We start from the raw sequence: 18,983 nt of genomic DNA, 5'->3' as shown, positions 1-18,983 counted from the left end.
TTTCGCAATTAGATCTGAACCAGCCTGATGGATCGATGATCCATTCTATCAGGCTGGTTTAGTTCTGGTAACAAAAAGAATGGTCTTTGCACATTCCATTACTTAATTGTATGATAATCTGTAACAAAATCATTACTGTAAAACCCTAATTACAGTGGGGAAGGGTCCACCACTGCTCTGAGTAATGTTGCCAAAAAACTATTTTCTGTGTCTGCTCTAACCATTGGTTATGAAAAAATATAGATATCATTATTATTATTGTATACATACATTTAAATTTTCATATATATTGCTATATGCAAAAAAGACAAGTATATACACTGTCAGAGAGACTTCAACTTCCAGACCAGCACCATGCTGATGAGACCCACAAAGTTGAAACTGCAGCCCATGGCTGGTATTTGGTCATTGGTCCTTCTGGATTACAACCCATGTCATAATTTGAAAAAAGCTGTGCCTTAAACAGTGTCCATTGCTAAGCGTAACTGCAGAAATGCAGAGTGAAGTTTGAAACACAATGCCTGTATGTGCTCATTTGCATGTCAAGCTGGAAACTTTGGGATTTCTTGACTTTCTGTGCCTAAGGAAGAATTTTTAATGCCTAACTTGAGATAACTTCTTCTCATGCGCCATAGTCTCTATCTACAAAACACTGTCTGTTTTCCTCATACCTCTCCCAGCGCTCTTTCAACGTTTCTTTCTCTGGCTTTGTCTCTTCTCTGCAATTCCTTTCTGTTGGTGTTTCTCAAGGTGCTGTCCTTGGTCCCCTACTCCTCTCAATCTATACTGCATCCCTTTAACTCATCAGCCCCGTTAGCTTCCAATATAATTTCTATGTGGATAACACACTGTAACGGATCACCTGGCACCCCGACTGGGTACCTCCGTTGAAGGATGCTCCTAGCGCTTACAGAGGGCTCCAAGCACTCCGCCAGACACCACAACCACCATAGATCCCACGAACCGCCGCAGCTTGGTTGGGGTCTCGCCGTCTCCTACCCAACCTGGAGCCTGGACAGATCCCCAGCTACCATCGCAGGAGTATCAGGAGCAGAAGCGCTGGCATCAGGGCAGAGCGCCGCTAGCCTCTGCCCCTCAAGTCCCCACAGCGTGTTGCCCCATCACCCCAGAGAAATACCCAGGTGCAGTAACGGTTTGTTGTGGGTGGGCTGCTCTTGCACTTTGCTGTTGTGGGTGGGTTGTCAGACTAACTCCGGCACCGACCAACAAAAGGTCAGGTACCTGGTTAGTCTACCCCCCAAAGGGAGATATGTGGCGAAAGTAACCTCGCCACTGGTTTTTGGAGGGGCCTGTTTGCCAGCCTCCTGCCCTGCGACTATGGCCCTGGGATGTATTGCCCTTTAAGGAACTGAGTTGGGGCTTATGGACTTATATTTTACTATTTAGGCATAATGGATTTTTATAATGCTGTTTCTGGCCCTTTAATTACTTTGGAGCAGTGTTGCAACTTTAAATTGGCACTTCGGATACAGCCGAAGTGCCGAAGTAGTCAAAGTGGCCGCCATTCGACAAGCGAACACATGGCGGCGGCCATCTGTTCATTCGAATGAGGTCAGCGGTATGTGTAGCCAAATCCATGGAACTGAAATCGGCTACACATTTCAACGAACACCGCTGACCCTTACCTTCTCCTGCACCGAGTTTTCAGTCACAGAGACTAAGTCCCGTTCGAAGATTCGAACACACGTTGGGTCATTTTTTCGGTGTGAAAGTGACCGACCACACAGCCCAAATCTATGGAACTGTTTTGGGCAGGAAAATGTGCTTACGGTCGGTCATAAAGGACTTCCAGCTAACTCTTTAACCCCTGGAAGGAATTAGTTGAATTTTTGATATGTTTGTAAGTAAAGTGTGCTGCGTTCGAATATGTAATTTTTATGAAGATTGAATGTATAGTTTTAGAGTTATGAAAGTTGGGTAAAAAGTATGTTTTAAACTGTACGGATAATTGGGTTACCTCTCAGGCTAAGGGGAGGAGATGTGTGGGATGTAACCATTGTGTGATTGGCTAATGTATAATTGTTTGTGGGCGTCTCCCTTGCATAGGAGAATTGCATAAAAGCAGAGTGTGTGTCATTAAACCAGAGTTATTCTTCACCCTCAATCTAGAGTCCTGTCTCTTATTGGGGGAATTGCTATATCACTACAAGGGATTGCTATGCTCTGCATACTCCCTTGAGCCTTAATCACTTAAGCTCTTTAAATAGCTTGTTCCTGCTTCACTCTCTTGGAGGAGAGGTTCACCCACTGGAACCTGGAGCCTTGTCGTAGGTCCAGGGTGGGTAGGAGACGGCGAGACCCCAACCAAGCTGCGGCAGTTCGTGGGGTCTACGGTGGTTGTGGTGTCTGGCGGAGCGCTTGGAGTCCTCTGTAAGCGCTAGGAGCATCCTTCAACGGAGGTACCCAGTCGGGGTGCCAGGTGATCCGTTACACACACAAATCTACATATATATATATGTTTTTTTCTTTCTCTGTGTTAACTGTGGGTGTTTTTAAGAAGGGAGGGAGCAAGATATGTGCTTCCTGACTACTCCACATCATTCTTACATTCTTGGACAGAGAGGCCCATGAGAATTATTCACCTACAGGCACTGAGGATGTACATTTTAGCCCTGATAAAAGCATTACCCATTTCCTCCCCAATTGTTTACATTGCCACTCTGGATATATCTATATATTAGTGGATTTCGAGGCAAGTAAAAAAATATATCAAACACATATGTGCGTGCAAACAGTGTGTGCTCCTTTTATATGCTGAACAATACAAAATGGTGTTTATTTTTGCTTTTGCAGAGAGAAATATTTAAAAACCCATGACTACAAAATAACTTGACATTAAACATCTCAGGTTTGTATACACAAGAGAATTCTGGTTTTACCAATGAGTGACGCTGTGCATGAGCTAATATTTTCTGATGATAAGAAGAAAACAACAGAAACATGTTCTCATTTATAGTTCCCTGTCATGCTCCATTACATTCATTATGCTATGTTAGTTGTTTATCTGCTATCAAGGCACCATGTCATCAAAGCTGTGTATGATAAGACTTTTAAATTGTTGCCATACTTACTTTGTCAGGCCTTAGGCATCGGATGATGAGCATCCTTTGGAACTGACCCACTTTTTCTTGCCATTCTAAAGGAAAAGCCTCATGGTGTGGTTCCTGCAAGTGCCAGCACAGCATGTTAGCTTAGTTTAATTTGTCACTTTCCATAACACTTTCAAAACATTAAAGTCAACATAATGGCAAGCTGAGCGTTGTCTCTTGTAAAGGATTCCTGATGTGAATATTTATTTCACAGATGTAAGACTGGGTTGAAGGGAGTAAGAGAGAGAATAAAAATAACAGAAACGAACATACAATTATCACAATAAGCTCCAATGATATCCATTGAGAGTTTTATGGAAGCTTTTTAAACCCAAGGAAATGAAATAAAATACCCTCTAAAATACTTAATAAAACATACACAGACTTATGATACACAAGCATCAAAAACCCAGATTGCATCAGAATCTACTATCCAGAGACAAAATGTAAGTAAATGTTTTTTTTTTTACCACTTGTCTCATGTTCCAAATGAAAAGGTTTCATTAGAGAACAGATTCCAATTCTGAATAGAAAGCATTGGAATAGCTGTAAAGCAGCTGATGGCAGTGAGTGTGCAGTGTAGTTTATTATGATTTAACTGCACTGTAAATCTAGCGATAAGGATCTTTGTATGTTATACAGTCCAATCATATCTTCAGATTATATTTAAATGACTATAGGGCAGAAAAGAGTAGAATCCGATAGAGAAACCCGAAAAGAGAAACATTTCGTCAACAGGAATAAAATAAATTATGGAAATGAAAGAGGTCACATAATAATTGTGGGAAAATGTGTAGCCATAGTGTGGGTTATGTATATAGTGCACTTTTGCGGCAAAGTTTTTCAATGAAAAGAAACCATCAGAAAAGTGCATTGGTTGTAAGGATTGCTTCACTATTATACCTTTTCATCAGAATTTCTTTTACACATACCTCCAAATATATATATATATATATAGTGTATACACAGCATGGTACTCACAGCCTAGCATTTATTTAAACACAATACCATTTCACCTATACATTGAGCTGGCAGGAATGCTAGCAAATGCATAGACTTTAATGATATACTGTTTGAAAATTGAGACTCTTCCCCCATGCGAGTGTGCAGATAATTTCCCTATTCTCTGTACGAAATATTTCATCACCAGCGTGTTGCCACGATCATGGAAGGTGTGTTTGTAGAAGTGTGCCCACATCCAAAAGCAAAAGTACAAGTTAGTTCTTTAATATTGGGCAGAGTTATTAATTAATACATAAAGTAAATATGTAAAATTCATGATGAGTTACATGTCCTAATATTACGTATGATGGGATTGCAAATTCGTACATACTAGGATAACGCTCAAACAATCTTCGTATTCCAAATCTCAGTGTCATATACTTTACTAAAATCTGAATTTTAAATAGCAAACGCTAGTTTCTGTGACTAAGGATCCAAAACAAGAAGATTTTAATTAAACCGATAAATTTGGCATGCGCATTGAAGCGCAACTCACTTGAAAGAAAAACCTAAATAAAGTACATTTTTCATCAATGGAAACAAATATGCTATTAGTCAAAATATATCCCTTTTAAACTCAGAGGCATCATTTCAATTTAGGTTCAATATAGTTTAATGACATAGTAATGGCCTATTGTGTTCCCTTTCACTGAAATAAAGCTGTAACATTAGTGTCCATATGGTGCTGAATTCCAAAAAGAAATTCAGTAAGCCCAATTTAGTTTTATTAATAATTTAGAATTCATAAATATTTCAGATACATTTTTTCAAGTACAGCTGGTTTTCTCAGCTTCACAAGCTCTTCTTTTTGTGACTTATAGTATTTCATAGTCTATTCGAAAAAACAAATATTCACAAAATTCTTTATTTTTAAAGATAAGGAAACAGTCCTATTGATTGCAATGCAAGCTGTAAGAGACTAATCAGATTAGGTTTTATTACACAAATAACACTTTTTTTTTTATCAGTGACCGTCGCATTTGTAAAATCCTCAACATTTTTGGTGAAAGCTAATGATGCTAATGATGCAATTCTGCAAAACCAAAAAAAAAAATAACAAAAATAAATCTAAATTATTTATTTTACTCTTCCCTCCTAGGAGCTGGGTCATTCAGATCAGTTTTAGCTGAGGGCAAATGCTGATAACAATGATATCATGGAAATCTTAAAATTGTATACGTTTTCTAATATAACATGCGTTTCGCACACTATAACGCTAAAACTTACAACAGGCACATACTTATTTTGAAATCTCTAAATTATGATAGACAAGTGCCACTTGATTGCTCTCAGCAAATTCCACCACTTTTACAGGTACTTAAATATATTCCTCCCAACATTTCAAATAGACAAAGAGGGACACTAAAATTAAAGTTAGAACAATAACGATGTATCTTATTGCTGTATTATTGCGTGGAGCTCTGTTATGTACACTCAAATACACCATCAATAAAGAGCACATGTAGAAGAGGGACTTTAGCATAGACAAGTCGAACAGAAGGATTTGGGCCCAAAATAAGGACTGTCCCTGCTACATAAGAACACTTGGGAGGTATGCTTTAACATTTATACGGCAATCCATCTTCATACAATTACAACCTCATACATGTTTGTGCAGATTGCTGTCACAATGCCAAGTTTCGGATTGAGTTGTGTAAAACACGCCACCACTCTACTCTGGAGCAGTAGAAAAGTTTTCTGTGGAGTGTTGGGCAGTCTGATGGGTGAGTCTGGGTTTGGAAAATGCCAGGAGAATGTTACCTGCCTGACTGCATTGTGCCAACTGTAAAGTTTGGTGGGATAATGAGATTACTTCCAGAGAAGGTAAATCTTAATGCTTCAGAATACCAATACATTTTGGACAATGCTATGCTCCCAACTTTGTGGGAACAGTTTGGGGGTGGCCATTTTCTATGCCAGCATGACTGTGCCCCAGTTCTCTTTCAACATCAGTGCCTGACCTCACAAATGCTCTACTAGACGAATGGACAAAAATTCCCATAGAAACATAATCTTGTGGAAAGCCTTCCCAGAAGAATGGAAGCTGTTATAGTTGCAAAGGTGGGATCAACTACATATTAAAATCTATATATTAGAATACAACTTCATAATACTATATATATTATGTATCAACATACACACAATGAATGTTTACATCTTTTTTTCATTCTCTGTATGTAGAGCATCAGATTGACATTTTTGTTTCCCTGACTTTTGGGCTCTTTTGTCCTTTTGGTTGCAAAGGTCATGAAGGTGCTCCTATTTTCTCACGCATGGCTAGTGCTTGTGCACGTGAAACTGAAATGAGTAGGGGTGAAAAAGAGTAAGGGGGAGGCTCCCCTAGCTGTCAGGCTTGCCTGACAATGTAAGATGACCAAGTTTGTAGTATGTTTGTAAACATTTATTACATACTTTTCATTGTATGTCTTGCTTTCTTTTAATTTGTATATTTGTTTAAAAGTGTTTGCTTGAAGGGTAAAAAAAATTTTTTTTTCACTTTAATTGAACATTGCAGGCATAAAACCATCTAAAAATATATATTAATATTTGATGACTGCATATGTATATATGTATGCATGTACACATTTCTGCTTGTAATGTATTGTATTTGAATCTCTAAGTACAGAGAGTGTATGCAGCTGTGTAAATGAAATAAGGGTAGTCCAGGGTTTACAAAGCTTTTTTTTCTACATTGCCATGTAACAGACAGAGTGCTGAGGTTGGTTTCTGTCTATCATATAGCATGCAGGAAAGGAAAAATAGATATTCGGCCACAGAAGGCACACATTTCCTGAAGGGGGTGTGCAGCTCATAAACCTTGTTTGTTTTCTGCTTTGGATTGAGCACTTACCAAGCTATCATAGACTGACTTCCATCCATCTTTTAATCTCATAAAATCTTTGCGGATGCCTTTGAATCCTGACATATTATCTATGCGGCAAATTTCATCCCATGATTTCTGGGGTAGCCACGTGCAAGGATTGGAGTGTGGATTGTCCAATCCAATGCCGCCAGTTAGCAAAAATTTCCATTCTTCTTCATCAATCTAAACAAAAATAAAGAATTAAAGTAAATCTAACTGAATATAGCACTCAACAATAGGGGTGGCATCATAAATGTCTGAGCCCAGTACAAACCACTCATTCCCTTTATTTTTACAGTCTTGTCCTTTTAGAACCTCATTATTTTAGTGATGTTTCTTCATCAAAACACCCTTTGCCCTATTCAGGTCCATCTTAAAGTGATTTGACATGTGATTGACATATGATTAGAACAATGCTGGATTTAAAATGTGTTAATATTAACAGAAGAATCATTGAGAAAAGGTATGAGAATTGCACAATAGCTCCCCCCCCCCCTGTTCCCAGTTATGTGCTGGCTTGCTGTGTGCACATCATTGATATATTTCTCTGGATTAGGTGTGCCACACATGTACGAGGTCTAAAATAAGGATAATGGGAGTTCTGTGCACGCATTGAGTCAGTAGCTAGCTTGTAGGAGGCTAGAGAGCAGAAACCAAGTAAGAAGAACTATTCATATCTGCAATGTCTCTTTAAAAAAAAACAAAAATAACAGGGCAGTGGCATTTTGAAAGCTCTACGTTAACTATTGCTGCGCTATCCCCATACTGTAACACTGTGTCACTTATTCTGGACTTTTTTTTATTATAACCTTTGTGTTTTGAAGACTGTATACACTACCCTCTTGCATTTGCCATTCCTACCCCTACTGATATGATGTTTGTTCCCTTTCTTTCCCTGCTCCTGTTAGTTGGATCCCCTCAAACCATAAATAATAAATTCTGCATCCACATACACACACACACACAAAATGCATGCACACGTGTCTATGTCTATATCAATGAGTATATGAATTTTAAACACATATCAGAAAACTTACCAGCTTGTCATGTTTCAAAAGATTTACTGTTAAGCAGAAGGAAAAAAGCAGCTTATCCTTTTCAAATAGTGAGCGGCAAACGTTTGTATAGAGAGAAAATGTGAAATAATTCTTCAGGATTCCAAGCCTTAAAGAGAGGAGTATTTACATAGTGTGTATAATATCTAATCGGTAAATTGCTAGTGATTACAGCATTGAAATAAATACTGCATATATACACAAACATGCGAAAACAGCATGTAGCAAGTGTTTATTTGCTCTAAAAAAATAAATAAATAAATAGCTAACACAAATTAATATTAATACACTTAAAAATAAAAAACACCAGGGGGCGGAGCTAGCCTGCCGAGCAAAGCAGACGTGCCTGCTAAGAGCTCCTGAGCCTGAGGCCAAGATTTGGGTGATAACGCCCGACCACCCAAGCGTACCAGCTGTGGATAGCGATAACCCTATTCAGGGGGTGATGCTGCATCGGGGGATACCCGTTATGAGACCCTCCGTGGCTGAACCGACCACATCGCAGACTGCGGCCTACACGGGTGGGAGCCGAGGAGAGGCGGCCGCTCTCCCGGTTCTCTGGCCGAAGAGGGAGCACTCTTGTATTGTCCTCCCCCCCCCCCTGGACCGGTGGGGGATATCCCGGTCCCTGCCGAGCTGGACGACCGCAGCCCTGGACGAAACAGAGGTAGCGGTGACACCCTCGAGCAGACTACAAGCGGCGATACCCAAGATGGCGGAACACACGAGTAAGCCAATCGAAATAATTCAAGAGGCCGACATCCTGGTGAGGCTAGAGGCCACATTTGCAGCGTTTTGGGAGAAGCTAAATGACCGTCTGTACACTACACAAGTCCCGGTCGCAAAATCACCCATGACACCATCGTACCGCTCCTGCCCGACTGGCTTGCCCACCCAGATTAAGCGCGCCAAAACATGGCGCCGAAAACGACGTCCCATCCTACCGACAGGGACACACAAGCGGAGCCGACCTCCAACGGTCACTGCACTGCACAAGACAACGCCAGCCCCACCAAAAACAGCAACCAAAGAGCAACAACCTATAAGGACCGGCACGAACCGACTTACCTGCCCGAGCAGGGGCCATACAGCACCGGCAAGCATCCCGAGGAACCCTGAAAGCGGCCAGCGTCCACGCTGGTGGTTGAACACCTCTATGACACACTCGGACTGCACAGCTGAGAAGGGTGAGCCCTCGTGCGGGACAGACACTCCTGAAGGCATAGGTTAAAGGGGACTAGCGGGGACATGAGGACTGGGATACACAGCCTCCCACATTAGCATGCTCTCTCACCCGGGACTTACACAACCCCACAACGGCTTTATTACCCAATCGGCACATCAAGCTGCAAGGAAAGCGGCTGGGAACCGATGATAACTAGTTGTAACTGTGTTCTGATAGTTTTATTTTGATTTTGGCCTGTTGCCTTAAGCTATATTATTTTATTGCACTTCAAATGTTCATGCTAGTTCAGGAGGGGTCAATACTGCAGTGACTTGTTTTACCATATCAGGTGTAACCAGCATTGTTGAAGATAACCCAGGCTCAATGTACCCCTATAGGTCTCTCAATGTTGTGCTCATTCGAGTAGCTTATTCTAAGGAAGAAATAGCCTCAGGGCATGTTACTGGGTCACCGTCCCCAGGTGTAGAGCTCATCTTATCTCTCATTACCCTCTAAGGCAACACTGCCTGACGCATACCTACCACTCCTGGCATGGCCACCGGCGGCATGGGATGAAGGACACGAGTGGAAATTTTAATTAGTTCACACCCTAATTTAGCATCTAGCTTCTAGCGATGCAATGCCACCTTCTACCAAAGATAGCCTGAAAGTGCGTCCCCCCCAGTGGTCCTATAATGTGTTGAAGAAAGCTATAAATAATCATTTACAATTGCTATTGAGTCTAGATAGATTTGAATACCCTAAGAATCTACGTTATAATCTAACTCTATAATAGTGATACCAAGCATGTACCTACTCTTGTCTTTGTAACTTTAAAAAATTGTGCATGTTTTCTCACTGCCTTACTGCTTACAAGCTGTGTATTTTGTCTTCTGTCACAAGCTGTTGGGGCGTGACAAGCTGTATGTAATTATCTGCACTTCAAAAATAAAGAATTATAAAAATAAAAAACACCAGTTGTTAATTTAAAGAAACATCCCTAGCACCTACAACACACTGAGGTGGTTATGGTGCAGGAGTGCCCTTGCACCCTCCCAGGGTAAGACGTCAAACCGTTTGACAACCTTTCTTGGCTCTTCTGGGTACTGGCTGTAGCCTTCAGCCTGCTAGGAGATTCCTTTAGCTCCACTGAGCTAAGCACTGCTTCAAAGATTAGTGGTCCAGCTTCTGGAACCACGAGCGACTGCACCAGGCACCCAGCATACACACAGGTAAGTTGTCAAATCTTTTGACTACTTTCCATGGGAGAGCAGCAGGGCACTCCTTGCACCATAAGCTCTACAATGTATTGCAGATGTTAAGGTGCATGGAGTGTTCCTTTAAAACTAGCCAGAAATTTGTGTGGCATCCTCCAACACCATAACAAATCTAAAAAACACAAAACAAAATTTGAGGGACTGAAGGAAAATCATCTGAAGCTTCATAAAATAAAATGTGGACCTATTATTTCATGACAGTTTTGCTTCATAATTTATACCCTTTCATGTACAGAAATCAGATTTGGTTTTTCATTTTCTTTTCACCATTGCACTTTAGTGCAATTTGCCAGGTATTGACAATGGACTCACATCTGCATACATAAAAATATCGCTACTTACTATTTAGATAAATAGTTTTTTTTTAATTATTCCCAAATGGACAAAATTGTTTGCAGAGTACTATATCTATATACAGTATATAAGTGAAATTAAGTTACCTTTTCTGTAAATCATCAGACTTCTCTGAGTTATCGATTGACATAATGAAAAGATTAATGAACCATGTAAGAGAGTACTGGTACATGGGCTCAATATTGGCTAAGTCAGCAATGGAAAAAAACAGAATTGAAGAATGGATTGAGATGGGGCGGTAGCCCATTCGAGTGGCATCAATCTTCTTCTCCGTTGCCTCAGCCACAGCTTGTTTCTCAGAAATTTCATTTGCCAGAGCCTTGGAGGAAGATAATATTTTAATGGCCGTTTCATCTTCTAATATGTTTCCTTCTGAAGATGAAAGTACTTCTAGTATCTTGTCTTCAATTTCTTTTAGCTGCCTAGAATGCAAACAAACATAAATATATATATATTTTAGAATTAAATGTGAAATAGTTCAACTCTAGAAGAGTGCAGGATTTTCAGAAATACATATTTTATTTAAATGCGTCTTATTGGAATTCAAATCTGACAATCCTACATAACTACAAAGAAATGTAAAATTCTATTATACGTATCAAATGCTTCAGTACGTTAAACGTATTGTATTTAAAAAACACAAATATTGCTTAATTTTGTGTTAGGTAACACAAGCCAACCCTACTTGTGATTCTATTAAACATAAGTATGATCTGAAATACATTCACACTATTCCTACCATTGTTTCCATATTTCTAAATAACTATAATACTTAAAAAAAAAAAAAAAGTTTCTGTAGATATAACCTGACACAAATCTAAAACGTCAGAGATCCACTTTAAAGCAGATATATCACCTGCAGGCTTTTTATGAAACAATTTATAGAAACTGAGTATGTGTTTCCATTTTATTTATTTGCAAATGTTTGCTGTTTAGGAATTACACAGACAACACATATAGCTGTCTCTACTTGGAAAGACCTAAAAAGTATTTCTGGCTCATCCACCTGCTGTCTGAGTTGAGTACAGATTTTGGTGAAGTACTTGTGGGGAAGGCTGTATGTTCTGAAGGTTCTACTGGGGCACCAAAGAGACGGCAAAGGGGTAACTGGTAACCAGTTACAATATGATATGTTTTTTTATGCTCTAACAACTTTGGATGCATTTTTATATTAGTTAGGAGACCTGAATCATGTATTTGTGACTAATATGAATACATTAGTATTAGTCCTGTGTGGCTTGGGGCCCTGTCAATAACTAAGTCAATAAGTCATAACCAGGCACCCACTGCCTGTCCATTGTGTTGAGTTCCAATGGAGAGCAGGAGGGAACAGCTTTTTAGTGCAAAACTCATCAGCCCCTAAACAGAAAAAAGGGACCGTAGATTGGTTTCTCTCTCACCCACCTCACAATAAAGGGGGAAGTTAAAATTAAGGGGGAAGTTATCATCATGGGTGACTTTAATCTTCCTGATGTGAATTGGAAAACCAAAATAGCTGCTTGTGCCAGGAGCACACATATTCTAAACTCCCTACTGGGATTGTAACTAAAACAAGTCATTGAGGAGCCAACTCGTAAGAAGGCCATACTAGATTTAGTGTTAACAAATGGAGATTTGGTATCAGATATTACTGTAAGTGAAAGTTTAGGATCCATTGATCATCAGTCAGTGTGGTTTAATATAAGAACAGTGACTGAGTCACACCAAACAAAAACAAAAGTTTTAGACTTTAGAAAAACAGACTTTTCTAAAATTAGAATATGTGTAAAGGATTCATTATCAGACTGGAGCAATTTAAATGGAGTCCATGAGAAATGTGATTATTTAAAAGTTGTACTGCTGAAGGCAATAGAAAATTGCATTAGGCTTGTCAGTAAAAGCAGAAAATTCAAGAAACCACTGTGGTATTCCGCAGATGTGGCCAAAATAGTAAAAAACAAAAAGTTAGCATTTAGTAATTATAAAAAAACCCAGAGTGAGGAAGACATAATGATCTATAATATTAGTCAGAAAGAGGCTAAGCAAGTTATAAGAGCTTCCAAATCACACACAGAAGAGAAAATAGCACAGTCAGTAAAAAAAGGGATACATAAATGAGAAAAGGAAAATAAAACAAGGATTAGTTAGACTAAAAACAAAAGAAGGTAAGTATGTAAAAGAGGATAAAGGTCTAGCTGACTGCCTCAATGAATATTTTTGTTCAGTATTTACAGATGAATATGAAGGAATGGGGCCTCTGTTAGGAAAAAGGACAAGTGAGTCATTTGTTACATGTGGGTTTACAGAGGAAAGAGGTTTATAGTTCAACTGTCAAAAGTAAAGACAAATAGGTCAATGGGACCTGATAGAATACAGCCAAAGTTATTAAAAGAGCTTAGTGGTGGGCGTGGCCTACGACTGAACTGAGCGGACGTCTTTCCACGGAGCTCCGCTCCGACACAGAGAAATACCACGGAAAATACCGCAAAATCGCGGCAAACCAACCCGAGAGACAGACACCCCCCAAGCAGAGAGAATGGGGAAGAAAAATAAGAGACACCAAGGTCCGACCAAGCCCCAACAGCCAGATATCAGACTGGCCTTCGAGAGACCTGCGACCTCACAGAGACCCAAGATGGCGCCTGAGGCCCGCGAAACACCCGAGGTATCTGAAGCCTCTCAGGAAGAGGAAGACTCAATGCCCTCTCCTCGATCCTACACCACAGAGTCTGAGGAGGACGAAGCACCTGCCACAAAAGGTGACATTAAAAGGCTCCTGACGGAGATGAGACAAATCTGGAGGAGCGACCTGCAGACAGTGCAGACAGAGGTGGAGGAGGTACGGCAAAAAATCAGTAGCCTGGAGACAAGGGAAGCCTCCAGGGAGGAAAAGATCCAGACCTCAAGTCGAGACATACAAGACCTTGCCTCACAGGTAAAGCAAATTAGACGCACAATCACCACAATGGAGGTCAGACACAGGCGACGAAACTTACGCCTTAGAGGCATCCCAGAAGAGATCGGCACTGCACAGCTCCTACCCTATACTCACACCCTCCTGACAGCCATGGGAATAACAGACGCACATGACCTACCTTTGATCACCTCGGCGTTTAGGGTAAGGAAGTCCGCTGCAGCGCCCACCGCGGCACCCAGAGATGTTATTGTGCTGACTCGGGATATCTCCGTTAGAACTGCCGTAATGTCTAAGTCCAGAGAACTAGGAACAACATTGATCGAAGGCCACAGGGTAGCCATATACCCAGACACACCATTCTCCGTACTTGTGGAGAAAAGACAACTAGCACCTGTAGCCAGGTCACTAAGGGACGCCAATATCAGGTACCGCTGGGGCATAGAGGGGTCCCTCCTCACAGAAGTTGAGGGAGAGAGATACGAGCTCACCTCAGAGGACGACCTGGAAAACTTCCTACAAAAAGCCGGTTTGACACGCATGCCGCAGCAAAAGACACCACCTCCCACCATGAATCAAGTGCAACAAGAGAGAACCGTCGAAAAATGGCACAGCGCTCCGTCCAGTAGCACCGTAAAGAGATTGACTCCACTCCCCAAGGCTGCTAAATCAAGACCCAACAAGTAGCGGAGACCACGTAGAGTCGGACTGAGCACAAAGACCCTCTAAAGGACACTATTACTCTATGGTATACGGGACTTAGCCATCTAGTTTCACTATAAAGACATCTAAGACTGACCAACGTATGGCCAGAGTTCCCTATTTGTTTTACCTGTTGCCTACAATATACCCATTATGACATAAATATGTACACGTTGTATACTTAAACGAATATAATGGAACAGATGTATATGTTATTCTAAATCGAATAAAATACAAATTTAAAAAAAAAAGAGCTTAGTGGTGTACTAGCAAAACCATTAACAGATTTATTTAACCAATCAATGTTATTAGGAGGATTCCCAGAAGATTGGAAGTTAGCGAAGATTGTGCCATTCACAAGAAAGTACAGAAAAAACTAGTTACGGCGCACTCAGACTTGTAAAAATTCATAACTAAGAAAGCTACTATACAACGCCTATCTAAGAGAATAAATATGGGGATTTAGTTCCAGCCACATGGCCATATGATGTTAAGTCCACCACTGCTTCAAAGTACCCCAATGTCAGTGGGTCCTACGCTAATTGCAAAATGTGGGAGACAAATTAAATAGTACTGGTGCTAAACACAAGCTACAGTGTATTGAATTAATTTATTTGTAAGAGCAAAGTGAGTATACAATAAAGTGATAAAATAAATTAAAAACAGTGTAACAACTAAACACAGGTGTGTGTATAAATAGGAGGAGTTTTATAGTCATGTCACTTTTATTATTTTCTTCATGCAGCACAGATATTATCTGCAAATGTAAGTATACTCATTCAAGCACCAACACTTTAATTGTTTAGTCACTTATTTAGGTAAACTAGAAAAATGGTCAGAGTTGTGGCAACTGACATTTAATGTGGATAAGTACAAGATAATGCATCTTGGACGTAAAAACCCAAGGGCAGAGTACAAAATATTTGATAGAGTCCTAACCTCAACATCTGAGGAAAGGGATTTAGGGGTGATTATTTCTGATGACTTAAAGGTAGGCAGACAATGTAATAGAGCAGCAGGAAATGCAAGCAGAATGCTTGGTTGTATAGGGAGAGGTATTAGCAGTAGAAAGAGGGAAGTGCTCATGCCATTGTACAGAACACTGGTGAGACCCCACTTGGAGTATTGTACGCAGTACTAGAGACCGTATCTCCAGAGGATATTGAGAGAATTCAGAGAAGGGCTACTAAACTGGTTCATGGATTACAGGATAAAACTTACCAGGAAAGGTTTAAGGATCTTAACATGTATAGCTTGGAAGAAAGACGAGATGGGGGATATGATAGAAACATTTAAATACATAAAGGGAATCAACACAGTAAAGGAGGAGACTATATTTAAAAGAAGAAAAACTACCACAACAAGAGGACATAGTCTTAAATTAGAGGGGCAAAGGTTTAAAAATAATATCAGGAAGTATTACTTTACTGAGAGGGTAGTGGATGCATGGAATAGCCTTCCAGCTGAAGTGGTAGAGGTTAACACAGTAAAGGAGTTTAAGCATGCGTGGGATAGGCATAAGGCTATCCTAATTATAAGATAAGGCCAGGGACGAATGAAAGTATTTAGAAAACTGGGCAGACTAGATGGGCCGAATGGTTCTTATCTGCCGTCACATTCTATGTTTCTATGTTCCTAGAAGTCACTGTACATGGGTCTAGTAATATGGTCTTTCTACCCTGGCGTAGAACGGTCTGTAGTAATGCTAATCAAATCACACAAACAACAAGTTGGATCAACATCAAGTTAGAGATTTCAATCAACTCAGTATAGGTCAATATAGTCCACATCAAGACTTCTTAAGAATGAATGTCTTATGATCATAGACAGATATATTCATGGCCTGGAGCATGATTATATAACACTAGCATGTCTTTGAAAAATGTTTATCACACATTATAAAGTGTAAGTATTCATTTTAGAACCTTTTGTTTTCTGCTCCCTGAAGAATCAATGCTTGCTTCTCTTCTTCTAAATCAGGTCTTTCTCGAGCTACAACAATTCCCAGCAGTTGGTCCTGCATCCCTTCAGGCGTGATCATAAAATTCAACAAAGTGACCTGCATGGGAGAGAAACAATATTATACCGTCTGCTGGAATGTAAATATTCACATATCTCTTTTGCTAACTTAATAAAGGAACAAAACAAAACCTTAGCACTGAGATCTGCCAACACATTTGACCTTTCAATTGTGTTATTTCTAATTTGTTCAAAAACAGCATAACATTTAAAAATGTCAACTTTAAAGCCGGATAAGATTCAGGTAAATACACACAATAAATAAGAAAACATTCACTTAGATTCATTATTGTTTTATTAGTACATTTCTCCATCTTATGCTGAGTTATACAATCTTGCTTTTCTTTATAGCAGGAAATTTGTATTAAATATGTTAAATAAGTGCATACATTATTTCGTATAAGTTACAAATGTATTCTTAAGTTGGTGGGTGTGGATGTTCTGAAGCAGAAGGAATATAATTAGTGTAATCAAAATTAATATATCCCTTTTCCCTGTAATTTTGAAGCATAATTTCTTGTTAATCAAAGTTCCAACCAACACAACATTTACATGTTTAGTAATTATCGACAGAGTTTAAACTGAGAAGAATAAAAGGAACACCATAGTTACCAAAACAAACTTAAGCATAATGAAGCAGTTTTGGTTTATAGATCATGACCCTGCAGTATCACTGCTCAATTCTCTGCCATTTAGTTAAATTACGTCTGTTTCTGTTTATGCAGCCCTAGCTACACCTCCCCTGGCTGTGACTGACATAGCCTGCATGAAAATGTTTTTTCATTTTCTATCAGATGTCAGTTACTTTTAAAGTTTTTATCTCCTGCAATGTTAATTGAACTTTTATTGCATACAGGATGCTGATGCATGGTCTAGCAAGTTATTAACAGAGCAGGAGGTAAGAAATTCTAAATTAAACATCATTTGCAATTAAGGAAGTGTAAACCTTAGATGAGTCTTACAGGAAGTGCTTAGGAAGGCAGTGTAAGTCACATGCAGGGAGGTGTGACTAGGGCTGCATAAACAAAGTGATTTAACTCCTAAATGGCAGAGAACTGATCAGTGAGACTTTAGGGGTATGATCTATACACTAAAACTGCTTCATTAAGCTAAAGTTGTTTTGGTGACTGTAGTGTCCTTTTAAGCACTAAAGGTAAACTAACCTTAACAGACGTTTCAGGTAAATAGTGAGGATTCCTGAGTTTAGTTGTAATGTAAAACCGAAAATCTGGTGCATACTCAATGGTGGAATCTCCCAGTCTAATGCATATACTGCCTCCTTGTTTAAATGTCTGCTTTAACAGAAGAGGTTCTAGAATGGGATCGAGTTCTTCTCCAACATTTTCCAGCAACACTGTAAAATATTTCATGATTATATATTTTTCCAGGGGAATAAAACAAGCACAAAAGAACTGCAAATCATCGCTGCAGATATGGTACAAAAAACACACAAAGAAAACAATAACTATCCCTTACTGAGATAGTGAGTGATATACTAAAGTGCCTGAATAAAAGCAGCTCAACACAAAAAGTGGAATACCTTAATCCACAATAAAGTGCAAAATATAAGAATAAAAAGGTATAAACAATATACCAGCGAGTGGAGCGCTATAATAAATGGAGCGCTATATAATAAGTGGAGCGCTATAATAAAAGTCCAAACTCCAGCTAAACGCGTTTCACTCTTGTATGAGCTTCCTCAGTAGCTGCTACTGAGGAAGCTCATACAAGAGTGAAACGCGTTTAGCTGGAGTTTGGACTTTTATACTTGGACTTTCTACCATTTAGCTTATATGCTTTTGAGAAGTCTTAATATTGTTTTTATTATTATTTTTTATCTCTACAATAAATCGTTATTTTTTTATATTAGTCCATATAGTCCTTTCTAGCCTCCAGGAACACTATGTGGGGAATGCTATCCCAATAAATTAGCATATTGCCAACAAACCTCAGAGCCAGGAATTCAAGGCTCTGTCTAAGGTGAGCATAACCATTACTATCTCACTATTTTGTATACACTATCTGTACAATACCACCTATGAGGTTCTCTCTCTCTGCTTGTTCCATATCTTCGGGAGAACATCGTTTGGGATAAAGGGGTGTGTTGCTGCCTCAAGAGCAAAAAGGAGTAACTTACGGAGCCAATAGCTTATAGGCTCCAACCCACGTGAGTGGTTTCAACCAATTGCTACTATTATTCATTTTTTATTTTTGTAAACCATCTGCACTATATTCTCTCTTTTTGTTGTTTTACTTTGTATGTACATTTGGACGCATTGTATCACTATGTTGGAGGGGTGAGTATACCCCCTCATTATTTATATTAATATTTATTATAGCGCTCCACTCGCTGGTATATTGTTTATACCTTTTTATTCTTATATGGTACAAAAAACAGCCTATATTTAATAATGATAAAGTTATCTAATTCTTTACAATTAGAAACAAAATCTTGAAATTCTCTGGAAACTGCACATTCATGTTCTTTGGCCATTATCCATGAGACATTTTATACAAAACTATGTAACCTATGGTTTGCACAC

The 18,983-nt window shown here is 39.4% G+C and overlaps 1 protein-coding gene across 1 annotated transcript in view; it reads right to left on the bottom strand.

The window, feature by feature from the left end:
* The window catches only part of DNAH7 (dynein axonemal heavy chain 7), a 261,702-nt gene that overhangs the window by 57,530 nt on the left and 185,189 nt on the right, over positions 1–18,983 (bottom strand). The window contains exons 48-53 of the mRNA XM_063430168.1: positions 17,604–17,794; positions 16,347–16,480; positions 10,913–11,248; positions 8,013–8,139; positions 6,964–7,158; positions 3,093–3,185 (exon numbers count right to left, since the gene is read on the bottom strand). Of these exons, the coding sequence (XP_063286238.1) occupies positions 3,093–3,185; positions 6,964–7,158; positions 8,013–8,139; positions 10,913–11,248; positions 16,347–16,480; positions 17,604–17,794 (1,076 nt within the window). The remainder of the gene's footprint in view (positions 1–3,092; positions 3,186–6,963; positions 7,159–8,012; positions 8,140–10,912; positions 11,249–16,346; positions 16,481–17,603; positions 17,795–18,983) is intronic.

Source organism: Pelobates fuscus, chromosome 8 (assembly GCF_036172605.1).
Source record: "Pelobates fuscus isolate aPelFus1 chromosome 8, aPelFus1.pri, whole genome shotgun sequence".
NCBI classification, from domain to species: domain Eukaryota; kingdom Metazoa; phylum Chordata; class Amphibia; order Anura; family Pelobatidae; genus Pelobates; species Pelobates fuscus.
Note: the sequence above shows the minus strand (reverse complement) of the source record. Positions and strands in the feature narration are given on the sequence as shown.